The 20,308-nt window shown below is 40.8% G+C and overlaps 1 protein-coding gene across 9 annotated transcripts in view; it reads left to right on the top strand.

Annotated features, from left to right (window-relative positions):
* Positions 1 to 20,308, top strand: part of NEK5 (NIMA related kinase 5) — a 65,145-nt gene that overhangs the window by 2,807 nt on the left and 42,030 nt on the right. For 7 of the 9 annotated variants that reach the window (XM_070800143.1, XM_070800142.1, XM_070800144.1 and 4 more), the window contains exons 2-6: positions 1,396 to 1,534; positions 8,097 to 8,193; positions 13,842 to 13,939; positions 19,898 to 19,981; positions 20,069 to 20,139. In XM_070800143.1, coding sequence (XP_070656244.1) covers positions 1,418 to 1,534; positions 8,097 to 8,193; positions 13,842 to 13,939; positions 19,898 to 19,981; positions 20,069 to 20,139 — 467 coding nt within the window. In that variant the 5' untranslated portion in view covers positions 1,396 to 1,417. Of the gene's footprint in view, positions 1 to 1,395; positions 1,535 to 8,096; positions 8,194 to 13,841; positions 13,940 to 19,897; positions 19,982 to 20,068; positions 20,140 to 20,308 lie in introns of those variants that run through there. The other 2 variants (XM_070800145.1, XM_070800146.1) reach the window with 2 other exon arrangements.

Here is a 20,308-nt window from a genome sequence, read left to right as displayed (position 1 = left end):
TTTGCATTTAGATGTAAAATAGTTTGGTAGTAGCCACAGACAATTATAAACCCATTTTTCCACGCACACGAATGTGTTTGGAGATGTTCTAAAGTGGTGAGGCTGCTGGATAATCCTTTACTATGCAGGGCCATCCCTTGCATCACAGAATCTTTGTATCTCAGACCTTGTGTGTGTGTGCTCAGTCGTGTCCGACTCTTTGCGACCCTGTGGACTGTATCCTGCTATCCTCCTCTGTCCCTGGAATTTTCCAGGCAAGATTACTGGAATGTGTTGCCATTTCCTACTCCAGGGGATCCTCCCGACCTAGGAATTGAACCCACATCTTCTGTGTCTCCTGCATTGGTAGGTGGATTCTTTATCACTGAGCCACCTGGGAAGTCCTATCTCAGACCTTGCTGTGCTTTGCTTAGCCATTCATTTGGGTCTGACTCTTTGCGACCCCATGGACTGTAGCTCGCCAGGCTCCTCTGTCCATGGAATTCTCCAGGCCAGAATTCTGGAGTGGGTAGCCTTTCCCTAATCCAGGGGATCTTCCCAACCCAGGGATCAAACCCAGGGCTCCTGCACTGTAGGCGGATTCTTTACTGTCTAAGCCACCAGGGAAGCCAATGGCTTCAAAATGAGGTAGTATCTGCCTCTCCCATCTCTGGGAACAGGAAAAACTCTGGAAGTTTCCAAAATGTCCCGTAGGGGACAGTGCTTCCCCTTTGAGAACTGCTGCTGCTGCTGCTGCTAAGTCGCTTCAGTCGTGTCCGACTCTGTGCGACCCCATAGATGGCAGCCCACCAGGCTCCCCCGTCCCTGGGACTCTCCAGGCAAGAACACTGGAGTGGGTTGCCATTTCCTTCTCCAATGCATGAAAGTGAAAAGTGAAAGTGAAGTCGCTCAGTCCTATCCCACTCTTAGCAACCCCAAGGACTGCAGCCTACCGGGCTCCTCCATCCATAGGATTTTCCAGGCAAGAGTACTGGAGTGGGGTGCCATTGCCCCTTTGAGAAAGGCAACTGTAAAACCACACAAGCAGAAGCTCTGTGCTTCCTAGAGGTGCCAAGATCAGGATATTATGTTTTCTTTCTCAGAATAAACTTGAAAAACAGAAATTGTTATTTCCATTTTAGAAATTAGGAAAGTGAGGTTTTATGAAGTTAAGTAACTTGCCCAAGATCACCACACTAGGTTGTATCAAAGGAGAGCTGTAGCCCAAGTCTCTTAGCAGGGCCTGCTAAGAGGCTCCGTCTCACTTTGGTCGTTTTACCTGTAGCCACAAGGAAAGTTAGATGAGTTAGTCTTGGCAAAATTAGAATCAAAGTTTTAGCAAAACAAGTTCTGTTACATTGTAGTGGTCAATTTTCTGACTTCATGTGCAATAAAGCTCCATTGCTCTCATTTCAGGTGACTCCATGTATTGGAGACCATGGATCAATATGACATGATTAAAGCCATTGGCGAAGGTGCCTTTGGGAAAGCATACTTGGCCCAAAGGAAATCGGACAGCGAGCACTGTGTTATAAAAGAGATCAATTTTGAAAAGGTAAAGTTAAGAAGTTACAATTCCTGTTCATTTTCAGTGCTATATTCAGCTGGCTTTTAATCCAATTTGTCAAGGAAACACATCTTTTTCTTTTTTTAACAAGTATGAGTGAATTGACTTTTGTTTGTTCCGTCTTCTAAATCCATTGTCCAGACAGCAACCAGTGATCTTGTTTTTATTTTAAAATTTTATTTTTTGGCTGCAACTGTCATCATGAGGGATCATGATGGATAATTTCCCCCACCGGGAATTGAACCCATGCCTCCTGCAGTGTAAGCAGGGAGTCTTAACCACTGGACCAACAGGGGAGTTTGAAATGATTTTTTTTTTTCAAAAGAAAAGAAAAAACAATGTTATCACCCTGTCTACTATGGTACTCCTTACAGTGATAACATCTTTTAATATCCTATGGCATGGGAGGCCCCACCTCCCTCGCTCTGACTTCTCTATTTTGCATAAGGGTGGCGCATCTCCTCTGTCACTCCTAATATAGGTCACCTCCACAAGGAGACCTTCCCCAAACATCCTATCTAAGACAACTCCCTGACTTTAATCACTCCTTATTACAGCAGCCTGGTTTATTTTCTTAGTAGCATTTACAATGATCTGGGATTACTCTGTTCATTTATTTCTTATCTGTCTCCTCCAGCATGCAGAACCATGCCGGCACATAATATTGCTCAAGAATATTGCTCAAAAATATATATGAAATGCATTGAAGGAATGGAAGGAAACCATATATTATTATTAATCTGGTATTTTTGGAGAATAATTAAATATATTTAATTTAAGAGGAATTATTTTGGCTAAATTCCCTAGAAACTTTTGCTAATTATGAAAATAGTATGTGTAGAATGGCCACCTGATGTGAACAGTGGATCACTGGAAAAGAGGGCGTCTGCCTTCATTCTCTCCCTGATGCTGGGAAAGATAGAGGGTAGAAGGAGAAGAGGGCATCAGAGGACGAGATGAATGGATGGCATCACCGATGCAACAGACGTGAACTTGTGCAAACTTTGGGAGATGGTGAGGGACAGGGAGGCCTAGTGTGCTGCAGTCCATGGGGTCACAAAGAGTCGGACATGACTGGGCAACTGAACAACATGTGTAGAATGATGCAATTTTTGTAAAAATATATGCATTCTCTCTGTATATAGGTATGTATATTCCCACAGATATATTCCCATAGGTATAAGAAACATACTAGATAGTTTTATCTAGGTGGAATGTGGGGTTATGAGTAATTTTTGCCTTGTGCTTTTGTATCAATTCACTCTGCAGATTAGTTTTGACAGTCCTCTCTGATTTGTTCGCAAATTCCATTTCAACCTCCTCTTCACATCCTCTTCTTTTTTCCTACGTACAGATCCCTCCCACTCCAGCCTCTGTGCTTGTCCAAGGGGCTCTTTCTTCCAAGAAGGTTTTTGCCCGCCCAATAAGACTTGACTTGTTCAGAGCTGAGCCCTAGGAGAGTTTCCAGGACTTTCCCACTCTAAGTAATCTCTCTTTGTCAACTCCATAGATTTTATTCATAATGCTGTTATGATACTGAATGTGTTCTACTTTGCTGTGCTTTAGCTGTTTATTTTGTACCTTCTCCTCCAAACTTTATGCTCTTTGCAGGCAGAATCCGTGTCTTTTTCATCTTGATATTCCAAACAGCAGCTAAGAATGCTTCGCACCAGCAGCGGTTCAGTAAATCCTTATTGGGTTGATAATTCAATGCATAGACACTTGCAGGCCTTCTAGCTCTGTTGTTAAGCTGGTACATACTTTGTCGTTGCTGTTCAGTTGCTCAGTTGTGTCTGACTCTTTGCGACCCAATGAACTGCAGCACGCCAGGCTTCTCTGTCCTTCACTATATCCTGGAGTTTGCTCAAACTCATATTCAGTAAGTCGATGATGCCATCCAACCATCTCATCCTCTGTTGCCCCCTTCTCTTCTTGCCTTCAGTGGATCTTTTCCAATGAGTTGGCTTTTCAGGTGGCCAAAGTATTGGAGCTTCAGGTTTAGCATCAGTCCTTCCAATGAATATTCAGGGTTTTTTCTTTTAGGATTGACTAATTTGATCTCCTTGCAGTCCAAGGGACTCTCAAGAGTCTTTTCCAGCACTACAGTTCGAAAGCATCAATTCTTTGACCCTCAGCCTTCTGTATGGTCCAACTCTCACATCCATACATGACTACTGAAAAAACCATAGCTTTGACTATACATTCTTTTGTCAGCAAAATCACTGCTTTTTAATATGCTGTCTAGATTTGTCATAGTTTTTCTTCCAAGGAGCAAGCGTCTTAGAAATTATCAGTTCAGTTCAGTTGCTCAGTCGTGTCCGACTCTTTGTGACCTCATGGACTGTGATGCCATCCAACCATCTCATCCTCTGTTGTCCCCTTCTCCTCCCACCTTCAATCTTTCCCAGCATCAGGGTCTTTTCAAATGAGTCGGCTCTTTACATCAGGTGGCCAGAGTATTGGAGTTTCAGTGTCAGCGTCAGTCCTTCCAAGGAATATTCAGGACTGATTTCCTTTAAGATTGACTGTTTGGATCTCCTTGCAGTGCAAGGGACTCTCAAGAATCTTCTCCAACACCACAGTTGAAAAGCATCAATTCTTCGGTGTCAAAAGCACCAGTGTTAAAAATTATAAAACCATTTAAATTCTAAGTAAAGAAAAAGCCATGTGGGAGGTGAATCCGCTATAGAAATATATATTAATGCGTTTTTAACATCTCTCTCATTCTTTAGTATATAATTAAACAAACTGACTTTATATATTTCTAATAGAGCACTGAATTTTTTCACTCATGAAGACCCTAGTCTCCATGCTGTAAATAAGTAGAATTTATATGAGGGAGGCTGTTGTTATCATTGTTTTCCTGTATCTCTTTGTGTTATCAAATTTGCCTGGCAACATCTGTGTCAGAGAATTAATATTTCTTACTTCTTCCTTTCTACCCTATTGTAGTTTTTCATTCTTATCTAGAAAAATTTACATGTCTTCTCAGCTCTCCAGCACCTCTCCATGAAACGAACTCATTTTCTCTTATCATCCTACCATTATCAAGCATATTCTTTTATATCTTGCCTTCAAAAACGTATCCTTTTTATTGTGAATATTAAAATATTCATTGAAGAAATTTTGAAAAAACTGTAGGGAAAAATAAGACTATTTAGAGGAAAATAAAAAATCACAACCACTGTCTTTATCACTGTTAACATTATGGTGAACTTCTCTCTAGGCTACTTTTAATGCATAAACGTACCTTATAAGTTACTAGACTATATTAGAATGATTGATGTCATGTTGGATACACTCTTTTATATCACCTTTTACCCTTAGTATATTGTAAACATTTTCTCATTTCAATGTTTTCATGTAATAAAGTGTTCTCACGCAGTAACATCAAATGTGTACAGTAGTAGTGGACACCTAGCGCAAGCCATGTTATCGCAGGTGTTTCACTTATACGAATCTATTTAATCCTCACAACAACCCTAAAAGGTGGATCTCACTATCCTCATTGTTCAGGTGAAAGGGGTGGGGCTCAGTGAGGCTAAGTGATTTGCTTACTGACCAACGCACACACAGACACGTCGCTCAGTCGTGTCCAACTCTTGGCGACCCCATGGATTGTAGCCCACCATGGGATTTTCCAGGCATGGATACTGGAGTGGGTTGCCGTTTCCTTCAGACCCTTCTAACTCTTCCCCTGCTCTTTCTGCTGTAACACTGTTCTTCCCTGGATTGTTGATGACTGCATAGTGTGACATTAGGTTCAAAATATTGTACCATAATTTATCTAACTCTTTTTCTATTTTCAGATAATTATATTGCTTGATTTTTTTTGCTATGATTAAATAGCATTTAATATATAGAAGAAGTTACTTTTCTTAAGCAAACTGTGTATTCATGTTTATCTACATGTACATTAAATAAAAAGGTCTAACAATTTACAGCAATTACTTTTAAGGAATCAATACGAAGGAGAGAGGGAAGTTTTAACTTTCATCTTATTCACTTCTATCTGACTTAAAATGTTTTTTCAAACCATAAGTATATATTGTTAATTGAAAACTAGTAATAAAAAACCTAATAGTAAAGCACTGTAATGAAGGCTTTTGTATGAGAACACTTGGGCACATACGTTTCTGATTATTTTCTTTGGATAAATTTCTAGAAGCATTAATAAGTTAAAGATAGGAGCATTTTAAAGTCTCTTTTAGACATTAAAAAGTTGTTTTCCTGGAAAGATTTTTATCATCTTATATAAATATTTACCCAAGAAATATATGAGTGCCATTTTCTGCTTTCTGGTTAACTATGGGTATTAACATGCTTTTGTCTTTACCAATTTCACAGATGAAACATTATATTAAATTTTGTTTTAGTCTTTTTTCTTCTGATTACTGAGTGAGGTTGAATCTTTCTATTTCTGAGCCATTTTTAACTTTTATTTTTTTGAGAGTTGTCTAGTCATGTATTTTCCCATATTTCTATTGGCATACATAGTTGCTTTTTTTTTCATTTGCCAGAACTCCTTAAATGTTATAAATACAAAAATCTGTCATACATATTGCCAATATTTTTACCTAACTATAAAAATGCAGTTCTATGCCTATCTTTTCCTTTCAATTTTGTTTATAATATTCTTTTGAAAAAATAGTAGTTATAAATTAACGTAGTTAAGTAGCTAAATCTGTTCATCCAATAGGCATAATTCAGTTATTTTTATTTTGAAATTCATATGTACTAATTATGCAATTTAAATTGGGGAGAAAGATACCGAAGCTCAGAAGACTTAAGTAATTTACTGAAGGATACATAGCTGCCGCTGCTGCTGCTAAGTCGCTTCAGTCGTGTCCGACTCTGTGCAACCCCACAGACGGCAGCCCACTAGGCTCCTCTGTACCTGGGATTCTCCAAGCAAGAATACAGGAGTGGGTTGCCATTTCCTTCTCCAATGCATGAAAGTGAAAAGTGAAAGTGAAGTCGCTCAGTCGTTCTAGACTCTTAGCGACCCCATGGACTGCAGGCCACCAGGCTCCTCCGTCCATGGGATTTTCCAGGCAAGAGTTCTGGAGTGGGGTGCCACTGCCCTCTCCAGGATACATAGCTAGGAGACAGTAAAGCTTGGATTAAGAATGTTAATTTTTTTTAAAAAATTGTTAAATCTAAATGAGGATGAGAAATCGGGGAGCTCGACATTATGTGTGAGCCAAATGTTGAAGGTCGTTACAGAGGGAACAGTGGAGAGGACCAGTGACTCGGAAGGTGGGACAGCCGGACCAGAAGTCAGTGTAGAAATGATGAGGCATCAAGAATGAGGAAGAAAAGATAGAAATGAGATGTGGCCACTGGCACTGGCACCAAAACATTTGAAAAATATTGTCCATAGATGATTAATAGAATAAGAATATACATCAGGGAGTGAGGGCAGGAGACAAATAGGTGAGGGAGATTAAGAGGTGCAAACCTCCAGTTGCAAAATAAAGGAGTTATGTGTATGAAATGTCTGGCATGGGGAACATCGTAACTATGCAATATCTTCATATAGTGACAGATGGTAACTAATGAAGATCACTTTGAAATGCATAGAAATTTTAAATCACTATGTTATGTGATGAAAACTGACATAGTGTTTTAGGTCAATTAGATCAAAATTGTGGTATGGGGAGGGAGAATTGGATGAAGGTGGTCAGCAGGTACAAACTTCCAGTTATAAGATAAATAAGAACTACAGATGTAATGTACAACATGGTAAATATAATTAACACTGCTGTTTGTTATAAATGAAAGTTGTTAAGAGAGTAAATCCTGCACTATCGTCACAAGGTAAAAAAAAGTCGTTTTTCTATTTCTTTAATTTTGTATGTATATGCGATGATGGATGTTTGCTAAACTTATTGTTCTAATTATTTCATGGTGTGTGTAAGTCAAATCATTATGCGATATATCTTAAAAGTATACAGTGCTATATGTCATTATATCAATAAAACTGGAAGGAAAGGTAACAATAAAAGCAAATTAATTAGTTTTTTAATAAAGAAAAGGAAATATATCAAATCTAAAATGAAGTCACAAGAGACAAATTTTATTTGAAAACGAAAAATGTAGTAATCTTAATAGAACTTTACTGGTCTGATTTATGTAATGTGTGACATTTAATTTTTTTAGATTTCATTTGTTTCTTCTCAGCTGTGATTGCTGCTGGAACATTGCATTTTTTTTAAACCAATTCTTTTGCTGCTGAAAGATAAATATTAAAAGAACTTTCCTTGAGATGACTAAATAATTGACACAGTACACCAATTCAAGTGAGCTTATAACACAGCAGAACTTTACCAGAATTATTTTCTTGTTACTGATTGTCATTGGCAAACCGTTGACCAGATACAGGACACTCTTAATTCTAGAAAGGTCATTTCCTGCCATTGAGAGATCAGTTTCAGAAATGCCATTAAAGTCAGTGAAATCCTGGAGAATTTTCGATGACGGTGAGCAGAAAGCCTATTCATGAAAGCAATTATCTTTATAGACTACTTTGTCTCTTAATATAATTTAGATGCCCATCCAAGAAAAAGAAGCTTCCAAGAAAGAAGTCATTCTTCTGGCAAAGATGAAACATCCCAACATTGTAACCTTCTTCAATTCATTTCAAGGTTTGACTTCTTATATTCTTAAAGTATTTTAATCAGGTGTCGGCATGTAGATATCCATATAAGATAGGATCCTGAGAACTGTGTATAAATTAATTTCTGTGACTGGATTCATTGTCCCATTTACTTAAATTTATTTTTCATCATCTTGATTTATACTCTGCTGAGTTTTTGTAGACAATTTTCCTAAATTTCCTTAAGTTTTCCCACCTGTCTTTAATTTTTACTCCCTCAAATAGTTAATAATGGTTGTCTTAGCTTTGCTCCAGTAAGAACTTCCAGAGGCCTACAAGAATACCATCTGTGTCTCACTCATGTTACATGTTGGCTGTGGTTGAGGGGGGTCTTTTTTATGTTTTAATTAAAAAATTAAGAACTTTTTTTGTCCATACCATGTAGCTTATGGGACACCTCAGTGAAAGCACCAAGTTCTAACCACTGGTCTCGCCAGGGAATTCCCTGATGGGGAATTTAAAGCTGGGGCCCCGGCTGAAGGAGCAGCTCAGATAGGAAGCAGGCTGTTCTGAACAAAAGGGCAGGACACAGAGCCCGCCGCGTCCTCCCTCTCAGAGCCCTGCTAGCATGTGGCATGTTTCTTACCTCCCCCATATACTCAAATTCTGGGTGTAAAGCAGACACTCAGCCAACCCTGAGAACGGGGTGGTGCTGGCAGAGGCTGCGCTGACTCTGAGAGTCCTTGTGTGCCCAGGGCCAGTAAATGGGGCAGTGCAGTCCTCTTTCAGAGAGGCAGCCAAGCTGCTGGCCGGAATAGAGGGGGAACTTGAAGGAAGCAAGCCTTCCTCTCAGTACACCTGAGCACATTTCTTCTGCCTTCATCCATTATTCGACTCCAGAGGTTAAAAAAAAAACAAAGAAAGCAATGGTCAGAGACCATTCATTCACTTAACAAAAATTTACTGAGTGCTTACTGTATGCATTTTTCTAGGTACCAGGAATACATCCGTGAATAAAGAAAACAAACAAAAATTCCTGTCCTTTGTGACTCTTACATTGTAGTGGGAAGAGACAGACCATAAACACACAGGCAGCATGTCAGGTGTTTTGAGGCTGCTTCGGGGCTGTATATGCCCACAGTTCGGCCAGCACCCAGCACGGGGTGGGGTAAGGGGTGGGGCAGTGTGTACTTGAATTCAGAGGTTGGAAGTAGTTCATGGAGCAGGAATATTACCTAGTATCTTCAAGCACCATCAGGGGTGTTCATAAAAATCAGTAAGTTTGTTTTTGGCTTCATTGTGGCATGTGGGGCCTTAGTTCCCTGACCAGGGATTGAACCCACACCCTTGCAGTGAAAACGCAGTGTCTTAATCACTGGAGCTTCAGGGAAGCCCCAGTCAACAAAATTTAAAAGCTGTTTTTTGAGCATTTGCGCTCTGCTGGGCACTGTGTTTCTTACAAATTAAACCACTGCATGCAAAATAGCTTTCTGTGTTTCTTACAAATGAAAACTGGGTACAGCCTCTAAAAGACTGCTCAGGACGTTCCTGAGGTCTTTGGGAGTTGGCAGTACACATGAACGGGGAGCCGAGTTGTATCGAGTAACTTTAAGGGGCAGCCGCAGAGTACGGTGCCCTCTATTCCTGTTCATTGGTTCCTACAAAGACACCAGACGACAGCCTTCCTTTCCCTCACTCTGTGGGTTTTTGTTGGCTCTCTCCGTCTGGTAAGTCTCCACTCATTGTCAGGCCTTCTCTGAGAGCACAGTCCAAGCTGCAGTCCCCTCTGCGGGATCTCGCCAGCACTTCGGTACCGTGAGTGTGTCCATTAGGAAGTGGTCTAATATTTGTCTCCCTTTGAGACAGGAAACAGAATGGACTCTTTTGCTCACCACTTGCCCCTCAGCATCTGGCACGTAGTAGGTGCTCAGGCACATTAGTGGAATGAATACTGGGGCTGCCTGGACCATTTAGGAGAGTGGAGTCTGACCTTACACCATGCGACTTGGACATTTGAGGCTGGTTTATGCTGGATACCCTTATCAAATGAGAGGTCATTTTTTACAGCATCAGTAATCTTCGCTGACTTTGTTTATGTTGTAAACCTAAACTTTCTTATGACCCCCTCTTCCTTTTCATAACTAGAGCACCTCTGTGTTTAGGAAAACCAGAGCTATGGTGATGCCTTTGTGCTTTGCCTGGCAGATTGTTGGAACTCGAAACACTGAGCTTGTTTGAAAGCCTCAGACGTCTTTGTAACACCTGGCTGTAGAGAGTATGGGGAAAGCCTTTGTTCATCCTCCAACAGCTCATCTCTAAACAAAAGAGCCACGGCTCTAGTGCGTTACGTGTTTGTCAATGGAAAGTAGAAGTTTTTATAAGTTTGAAACAGCATGAGGAAAATAAGGAGAATGCAGTAAGATTTTCTTAAGGCTAAGTTAAAAAAAATACTTAAATATGTATTTATCTGGCTGTGCTAGGTCTTAGTTGAGGCATGTGAACTCTTGGTTGAAGCGTGTGGGTTCTAGCTCCCTGACCAGGAATTGAACCTGGGCCCCCTTCATTGGGAGCACAGAGTCGTAAGCCTCTGGACCACCAGAGAAGTCCCCATCAGGCTCAGTTAATTCCACTAAAATTCCTTCAGTAAATATTTATCAAGTACCTCTAATAGGCTGAACACAGCCTGGGTCTTGGGGGTAAATCAGTGAGCAAAATGGGTCTACATCCCCACACTGCTCTTTTCTGTTGCTGTATAACCAGCGAACAGGAATTTAGTGGCTTAAATAGGTACCTCCCAATTTCTCTAGCTCTTCCAGAAGCCTGGGCCTGGTTTAGCTGGATTCTCTGCACAGGGTCTCACATAGTTGAAATCAAGATGGTGACTCTGTCTGCAACCTCCCTCACCCGAGGCCCAGAGTACTCTTCCAGGCTTATGTAGGTTGTTGGGAGATTTCATTTACTGCACTTGTAGGACTGAGACGTCTGCTTTCTTGCAGACTGTTAACTGGGGGTGGTCGTCGTCTGCTAGAGACCAGCCTCCCTCCCTGTCACGTGGCCCCTGCAATAGGCCCTCTCCAGCATGGCATCTCTCTGTTTCTGACTTCTAGATCCAGATTTAAGTGGCTCTTGTGATTAGGTCAAGCCCAGGTGTGTAATCTCCTTTTCCTATTAACTCAAAGTCAGCTGCTTAGTAACTTTAATTATATCAGCAAATCCCCTTTGCTATGCAATGTGACGTAATGATGGAGTGATATCCCACATTTACAGGTTCCATTCTCACTCAAGGGGAGAGAGTTCACAGGGTGTGTGCATTAGGGTCATCTGAGAGTTCTACCCGCTCTTCAGCTGTGGTGTTCACATTTCCAGGGGTAAAATGAGGGGTGCTGTGTGCTCAGTTGCTTCAGTCGTGTCTGACTCTTTGTGACCTTATGGACTGTAGCCTGCCAGGCTCCTCTGTCTGTGGGATTCTCCCACAAGAATACTGGAGTGGGTTGCCACTTCCTCCTCCAGGGGATCTTCCCCACCCAGGGATTGACCCCGTGTCTCTTATGTCTCCTGCATTGGCAGGCAGATTCTTTACCACTAGCGCTAGACAGGCAATAAATGTAAATACAACTATAAGTACATTATGTAGTTTGTTTTTAAAAAATTTTTTTAAAGAATATATTTTACTGATATGGCCTCATGGGGCCTTAGTTGTAGCCTGCAGGATCTTTGATCTTCATCGCAGTATGTGAGCTTTTAGTTGCAGCGTTTGGGCACTAGTTTCCTGACCAGGGATTGAACTCTGGCCCCTTGCATTGAAAGCTCAGAGTCTTTACCACTGGATCATCCAGGAAGTCCCTGATAACCCCTTTAAAGTTGATTTAAGCTACTTGAAAGAAAGAGGTAGCAAATGATAGAATTTGGCAAGAAGAGTCTGACATTTAGTGGATACTCAAATAACTACAGAGCAAAATGCTAGAAAGATTAACAATTGGTAGCAAGTCTGATTTTGTGTGATTCCTTTATTAAGCTCCTTCCATGTGCCAGGTACAGGGAATGCAAAAGATCCCAGTGTGGAGTCTCTCCTCAGGGAACAAACTAGTGGGAGAAACAAGCAAGTTAATAGAAGTCCTTAACCTAATAAGAACCCATCTAATAGTTGTTTGGTAAAGAAAAAAGCTGATGAAGCAGAAAACCATACAAACTTATTTTAATCTGTAAATGCACGATCATTTGCCAGACTTTTGATGTAAGATCAAAGCCTTGTCTTTGATTATGAATCCACTTACTGGAGTTCTGAGTATCCTTTCTTTTATAGGTGCCCGTCATCTGCAATTTATAATTTCCAGTTTCTGGTCTTTAGAGTGGAGTAAGAATTCACAGATACTCTCTCTGTGTACATTCCTTTGAAAGCTTCCCAGTTATTTTCCATTTGTCCCACCCAGCATTTAGCTTAATGACTTTTTCTTTTTAAAGCTACTCACATTTACTTCATGGCATTCAATGTAGTTCTTGTGGAAACAATCACATCTTTTTCCATTCATCTCTCATCACTTTATATAAAAATTATAATAACAAGTATCAGTTCAGTTCAGTCGCTCAGTCATGTCCGACTCTTTGCGACCCCACGGACTGCAGCACACCAGGATTCCCTGTCCCATCACCAACTCCCGGAGTTCACTCAAACTCATATCCATTGAGTCGGTGATGCCATCCAACCATCTCGTCCTCTGTTGTCCCCTTCGCCTCCTACCTTCAATCTTTCCCAGCATCAGGATCTTTTCAGATAGATTTGGGAATGCATGCAATGATCTTGGTAAGAATCAGTGAGGTCAGAGGGAGCATAGTTGTGTCTAGTTGCCACCAGGGTAACCTTGAGCAGCAACAGTCATGGATGGTGCCCAGCAATCTAGTGTGTAGGTCAGGCAGAGGTCAGTTAAAAGAAATTTGACTGGGACTTCCCTGGTGGTCCAGTGGTTAAGAATCCACATTGTGATGCAGAGGATGTAGGTTCGATTCCTGGTTGGGGAATTAAGATCCCACGTGCTGTGGAGCAACTAAGCCCGCGCACCGCGACTGCTAGGGTTGAGTGCTTATGTGCCCCAACTAGAGCGCCCATGGGCCACAGTGAAATTCCGAGTGCTGCAGTAAGACCTGACTCAGCCAAATACATAAATACAATATTAAAAAAAGAGTGAGTGTCACCAGTACTCAACAGTATAAATAGAAGTTTATACTTCAATTTAAGGGTCTGATCATTCTTTTAGTGGTGTTGAAAAAGATTCACAGCTGTTGTGTTACAGCCCATTTCTGGTCTCCTGCAGGGACATATTAAAAATAGTTGCTCACATTTATTGAACTCTCATTATGTGCAGATATTATTCTAAATATGTGACATGGATTAACTCATTTAAAAGTTGAAGTAAACAAAGATGAGGTGATCCCAAGAGGAGTGTCTACATTATTATTGCCATCTGACAGATGAGATAATGAAGCCCATAAAAATTAAAATAACTTGCCCAGAGTCACAGAGCTAAGAAATTTAAGTGGCGAAGTGGGATTAGAGCCCAGTCCATCTTGATTCTACAGCCAGTTTTTAGCTATTATATTCTGCATTTTTCTGTTGCATTCTCCACCTTCTAGAACTTGAAAGGCAAGTAATTAGTAAATATTTGAAACCTATGCAGCATCAAATGATGCCTTTTTTTACAGAGAACAACAGACTGTTTATTGTGATGGAGTATTGTGATGGCGGGGATCTCATGAAAAGGATCAGAAGACAACGGGGAGTGTTATTTAGTGAAGATCAGGTAGAAACTCTTCCAATTTCCCTGTTCATTTATATTGGGGATTAAATTTATAATTTCATAAGTAATAGACTGTGTTTATATGAAGCATGATTGGTGGAAGAGAAATTTGAATTATAAAAATAATGGCTTGGTATTTTTTTTTTACAATGTCAATATTCATTTATTTTTTCTTTTTCTTCTTATCTTTTAAATTATGAAAAGTATGATAAAACATTTATAGGAGACTTGGAAAATACAGGGCAAAGTTACATATGGTCCTTCTATATATTATTAATACAATTATTTTTTTAAACAGATACATTAAGATTTTTAGTGGGAGTTTCAGTATCAAACTCTCAAAAATTTATAGAATGAATATACATAAAAGTGGAAGAATATGGTAGACCTGAAAAGCACGAAGAACCAATTCAACATAATTAAGATTTATACAATTTTCACACAATAGTAGGATACAAATTCTATTCAAGTTACCATAGACCATAAACAGGGAGACCACTGGAATAGATCCAGGGACATAAAACAGAGTGAAGAAATTTCATGGTCTAAAGGTATTAAAATCATACAGAGTCTGTTATCACTGTGGAATCATGTTAGAAATCAATATCAAAAGATATTTGAAAATAACCCACATACTTTAGAGTGCAGTCTGACATTTACCAAGAGAGATCTTCAACTTAGCCATTGAAGGCCTCAGTAAAGTTAGAAGACTGAAAAACCAGAGGGTGACTGCAGAGAAGAAAGCATTTAAATGAGAAATTAACCTAGCCTAATGACATTGTACAGGAGACAGGGATCAAGACCATCCCCATGGAAAAGAAATGCAAAAAAGCAAAATGACTGTCTGAGGAGGCATTACAAATAACTGTGAAAAGAAGAAAGGGAAAAGCAAAGGAGAAAAGGAAAGATATAAGCATCTGAATGCAGAGTTCCAAAGAATAGCAAGGAGAGATAAGAAAGCCTTCCTCAGCGATCAATGCAAAGAAATAGAGGAAAACAACAGAATGGGAAAGACTAGAGATCTCTTCAAGAAAATTAGAGATACCAAGGGGACATTTCATGCAAAGATGGGCTCGATAAAGGACAGAAATGGTATGGGCCTAACAGAAGCAGAAGATATCAAGAAGAGGTGGCAAGAATACACAGAAGAAGTGTACAAAAAAGATCTTCACGACCCAGATGATTACTATGGTGTGATCACTCACCTAGAGCCAGACATCCTGGAATGTGAAGTCAAGTGGGCCTTAGGAAGCATCACTAGGAACAAAGCTAGTGGAGGTGATGGAATTCCAGTTGAGCTAGCTATTTCAAATCCTGAAAGATGATGCTGTGAAAGTGCTGCATTCAATATGCCAGCAAATTTGGAAAACTCAGCAGTGGCCACAGGACTGGAAAAGGTCAGTTTTCATTCCAATCCCAAAGAAAGGCAATACCAAAGAATGCTCCAAGTACCGTACAATTGCACTCATCTCACACGCTAGTAAAGTAATGCTCAAAATTCTCCAAGCCAGGCTTCAGCAATACATGAACCGTGAACTTCCTGATGTTCAAGCTGGTTTTAGAAAAGGCAGAGGAACCAGAGATCAAATTGCCAACATCCGCTGGATCATGGAAAAAGCAGAGAGTTCCAGAAAAATATCTACTTCTGCTTTATTGACTATGCCAAAGCCTTTGACTGTGTGGATCACAATAAACTGTGGAAAATTCTGAAAGAGATGGGAATACCAGACCACCTGACCCGCCTCTTGAGAAACCTATATGCAGATCAGGAAGCAACAATTAGAACTGGACATGGAACAACAGACTGGTTCCAAATAGGAAAAGGAGTACTTCAAGGCTGTATATTGTCACCGTTTATTTAACTTCTATGCAGAGTGCATCATGAGAATCGCTGGGCTGGAGCAAGCACAAGCTGGAATCAAGACTGCTGGGAGAAATATCAATAACCTCAGATATTCAGAAGACACCACCCTTATGGCAGAAAGTGAAGAGGAACTAAAAAGCCTCTTGATGAAAGTGAAAGAGGAGAGTGAAAAAGTTGGCTTAAAGCTCAACATTCAGAAAACGAAGATCATGGCATCTGGTCCCATCACTTCATGGCAAATAGATGGGGAAACAGTGGAAACAGTGTCAGACTTTATCTTTTTGGACTCCAAAATCACTGCAGATGGTGATTGCAGCCATGAAATGAAAAGATGTTTACTCCTTGGAAGGAAAGTTATGACCAACCTAGATAGCATATTCAAAAGCAGAGGCATTACTTTGCCAACAAAGGTCCATCTAGTCAAGGCTATGGTTTTTCCTGTGGTCATGTATGGATGTGAGAGTTGGACTGTGAAGAAAGCTGAGTGCCAAAGAATTGATGCTTTTAAACTGTGGTGTTGGAAAAGACTTTTGAGAGTCCCTTGGACTGCAAGGAGATCCAACCAGTCCATCCTAAAGGAGATCAGTCCTGGTGTTCATTGGAAGGACTGATGCTGAAGCTGAAACTCCAATACTTTGGCCACCTCATGTGAAGAGTTGACTCATTGGAAAAGACTCTGATGCTGGGAGGGATTGGGGGCAGGAGGAGAAGGGGACGACAGAGGATGAGATGGCTGGATGGCATCACCGACTCAATGGACATGAGTTTGGGTGAACTCCGGGAGTTGGTGATGGACAGGGAGGCCTGGCGTGCTGCAGTTCATGGCATTGCAAAGAGTTGGACATGACTGAGCGACTGAACTGAACTGAGAACATGTTTGAATTTGAACTTAAATTGAATCTCTGTTTGAGAGTGAACTTTGCTTGAGAAAGGACAGTATCTTATTTTTGGAAAATCTCATGTAGGATGCCCCTAAGATGGATCTTAATGGCTGAGAAAAAAGTGAATGAGAATGTTCCTTAGCCACTTAAAATGTGATGTATTTATAGCTTCACTCTTCTTCCTTTTACCAGTGAGTATGCTGTTTTAAAATAGATTTCCCACTTTGCTGGGGAGGATAGAAGCTCTTTTTAGCAATGGCTATTTAGTCTCATTGGTTATTAAGAGAGAGAAGAGAAAAGGTGAAGAGTAATGGCCTCAATTCCGATTTTGTCTGAGCACAAACACATTTTTCTTCTGTACATTTAGCATCCTTTGATACCCTCTTGGAACTTTTATTCATGAAGGAGACAGATGTTTGTAGCGGGGAAGAACTGGACTCCCGGCCTGTGTGATTGAAGGGAAAGGCCTCGGCCACAAGCAGGACACAAGAGTGGCCCGCCAGCTTTCTTCAAGCCCTTTGTTTCTTTGTTCTCTTTTAGCATTTAACAGCCCAGATACTCTCCTCTTTGATTTAAAGTTCAATGTCGTGAATGTATGAATGATTAAAGAATCAATATCCCTAACCTCTGTAAATTTAATCAAGCATTCTCCCTATGCTCATTGACATTATATATTAAATTCTATAGTTGTAGAAACCCTCCTTTCTTCTTATCTGGGTATTATTTTGCCACATTTAATAAAAATACTTTTCTCTACATAAGTTTGAATTACATTTCCCGTGGTTGAGAAAGAACTAAAATTACAACTGATAGAGTTTCCTGGTGGTCCAGTGGTTAAGACTCTGCACTTCCAGTGCAGGGGACAAGGGTTTGATCCCTGGTCGGCGAACTAAGGGCTTCCCTTGTGGCTCAGACAGTAAAGAATCTGCCTGCAGTGTGGGAGACCAGGATTCGATCCCTGGGTTAGGAAGATCCCTGGAGAAAGGAATGGTTGCCCACTCCAGTATTTTTGCCTGAAGAATCCCCCAGGACAAGGATCCTGGCATGGGATCCAGTCCATGGGATCGCAAAGAGTCGGACACGACTAAAGCGACTTAACACACATGCCCTGGGCACTCAGATTCCACATGCTGCACAGCACAGCCAAAAAAAAAAAAAATTACAAGTGAATCTTCATATCTGGAATATAGCTTTTTCCCTCAATTGTTTTCCTCTCTCTGTTTTGGTGGACAAGGAACCATTGAAAGTTTAGAATTGTTTAAATAAATCTCTGTAGGTGTCTGAGTGCAAGCATGTATGCCTAATTGTGTTTTCCTACTCCAGGGGACCTTCCGGACCCAGGGATCGAACCTGCATCTCTTGCGTCTCCTGAATGGGCAGGCAAATTCTTTACCACGGCACCACTTGGGAATCTGTCTACAGTGGCTCAGTGGTGAAGAATCTACCTTCTCGGTTCAATCCCTGGGTCAGGAAGATCCCCTGGAGAAGGGCATGGTGACTCACTCTAGTATTCTTTCCTTGAGAAGCCCATGGACAGAGGAGCCTGCAGGGCTACAGTCCATGGGGTGGCAAAGAGTTAGACATGACTGAAGTGACTTGAACCGTGAACTTCCTGATGTTCAAGCTGGTTTTAGAAAAGGCAGAGGAACCAGAGATCAAATTGCCAACATCCGCTGGATCATGGAAAAAGCAAGAGAGTTCCAGAAAAACATCTATTTCTGCTTTATTGGCTATGGCAAAGCCTTTGACTGTGTGGATCACAATAAACTGTGGAAAATTCTGAGAGAGATGGGAATACCAGACCACCTGACCTACCTCTTGAGAAATTTGTATGCAGGTCAGGAAGCAACAGTTAGAACTGGACATGGAACAACAGACTGGTTCCAAATAGGAAAAGGAGTTCGTCAAGGCTGTATATTGTCACCCTGCTTATTTAACTTATATGCAGAGTACATCATGAGAAACGCTGGACTGGAAGAAGCACAAGCTGGAATCAAGATTGCCGGGAGAATTATCAATAACCTCAGATATGCAGAAGACACTACCCTTATGGCAGAAAGTGAAGAGGAACTCAAAAGCCTCCTGATGAAAGTGAAAGTGGAGAGTGAAAAAGTTGGCTTATAGCTCAACATTCAGAAAAGGAAGATCATGGCATCCAGTCCCATCACTTCATGGGAAATAGATGGGGAAACAGTGGAAACAGTGTCAGACTTTATTTTTCTGGGCTCCAAAATCACTGCAGATGGTGACTGCAGCCATGAAATTAAAAGACGCTTACTCCTTGGAAGGAAAGTTATGACCAACCTCGATAGCATATTCAAAAGCAGACATTACTTTGCCAGCAAAGGTTCATCTAGTCAAAGCTATGTTTTTTTCCTGTGGTCATGTATGGATGTGAGAGTTGGACTGTGAAGAAAGCTGAGCTCCGAAGAATTGATGCTTTTGAACTGTGGTGTTGGAGAAGACTCTTGAGAGTCCCTTGGACTGCAAGGAGGTCCAACCAGTCCATTCTGAAGGAGATCAGTCCTGGGATTTCTTTGGAAGAAATGATGCTAAAACTGAAACTCCAATACTTTGGCCACCTCATGCGAAGAGTTCACTCATTGGAAAAGACTCTGATGCTGGGAGGGATTGGGGGCAGGAGGAGAAGGGGACGACAGAGGATGAGATGGCTGGATGGCATCACCGACTCTATGGACGTGAGTCTGAGTGAACTCCGGGAGTTGGTATTGGACAGGGAGGCCTGGCGTGCTGAGATTCATGGGGTCGCAAAGAGTCGGACACGACTGAGCCACTGATCTGATCTGATCTGATCTGAAGCGACTTAGCAGCAGCAGATCAGTTTAATAAAAAGGCTCATGGTCAGCTAAGATAAAATAAAATTATAACTAAGAAATAAACCATAACTAAGAAATAAAACTCAGCCCCCTGCATTCTGGGAGTGCGGTCTTAGCCCCTGGACCACCAGGGAAGTCCCCTGTTTATCTTTTTCTGTATGCAGTGTTCCTTTTCATACCAACATGTTTGGATTGCCTTTTCACACTTCCGTTTTTCCAGCTGTAAGGAGAACATAGGATGGTATGATGGTATATCTGTTCACTTCATTCGTGTAACCACACACAAATACATTATTTCTCTCTATGTGCATGCTATCACTGAAGATAGTTCAGTGATCAGCAGACTGCTCACTAGTTTTGTTTTATGTTCCCTCTACAGATTCTGAGTTGGTTTGTACAGATTTCTCTAGGACTGAAACATATTCACGACAGGAAGGTTTTACACAGGGACATAAAAACACAGGTAACGGCTCAGAGACAGAATCAAGAAGAATAGATCTTTTATTTTCTTGAAATATCTCCAACAACATAGCCTTTTCTGCACTTACAGAACATTTTTCTTAGCAAGAACGGAATGGTTGCAAAGCTTGGGGACTTTGGTATTGCAAGGGTCTTGAACAAGTAAGTACTTTTAAAAATCATTTTTCCTTCTGTTCATAACAGCCAAAATACGTATTTTTAGGTATCAAGAATTAAGAAGGTATTAAGAGCTTGGTTTCTCAATAATTTTGGATAATTGTTTATATAAGTATATTAAAGTATTCAGATGGTACGTTGAGATTAAAATTTG

Source organism: Bos indicus, chromosome 12 (assembly GCF_029378745.1).
Source record: "Bos indicus isolate NIAB-ARS_2022 breed Sahiwal x Tharparkar chromosome 12, NIAB-ARS_B.indTharparkar_mat_pri_1.0, whole genome shotgun sequence".
Classification (NCBI taxonomy): domain Eukaryota; kingdom Metazoa; phylum Chordata; class Mammalia; order Artiodactyla; family Bovidae; genus Bos; species Bos indicus.
The sequence above is the reverse complement of the archived record's forward strand: the minus strand, read 5'-3'. Positions and strand labels throughout refer to the sequence as shown.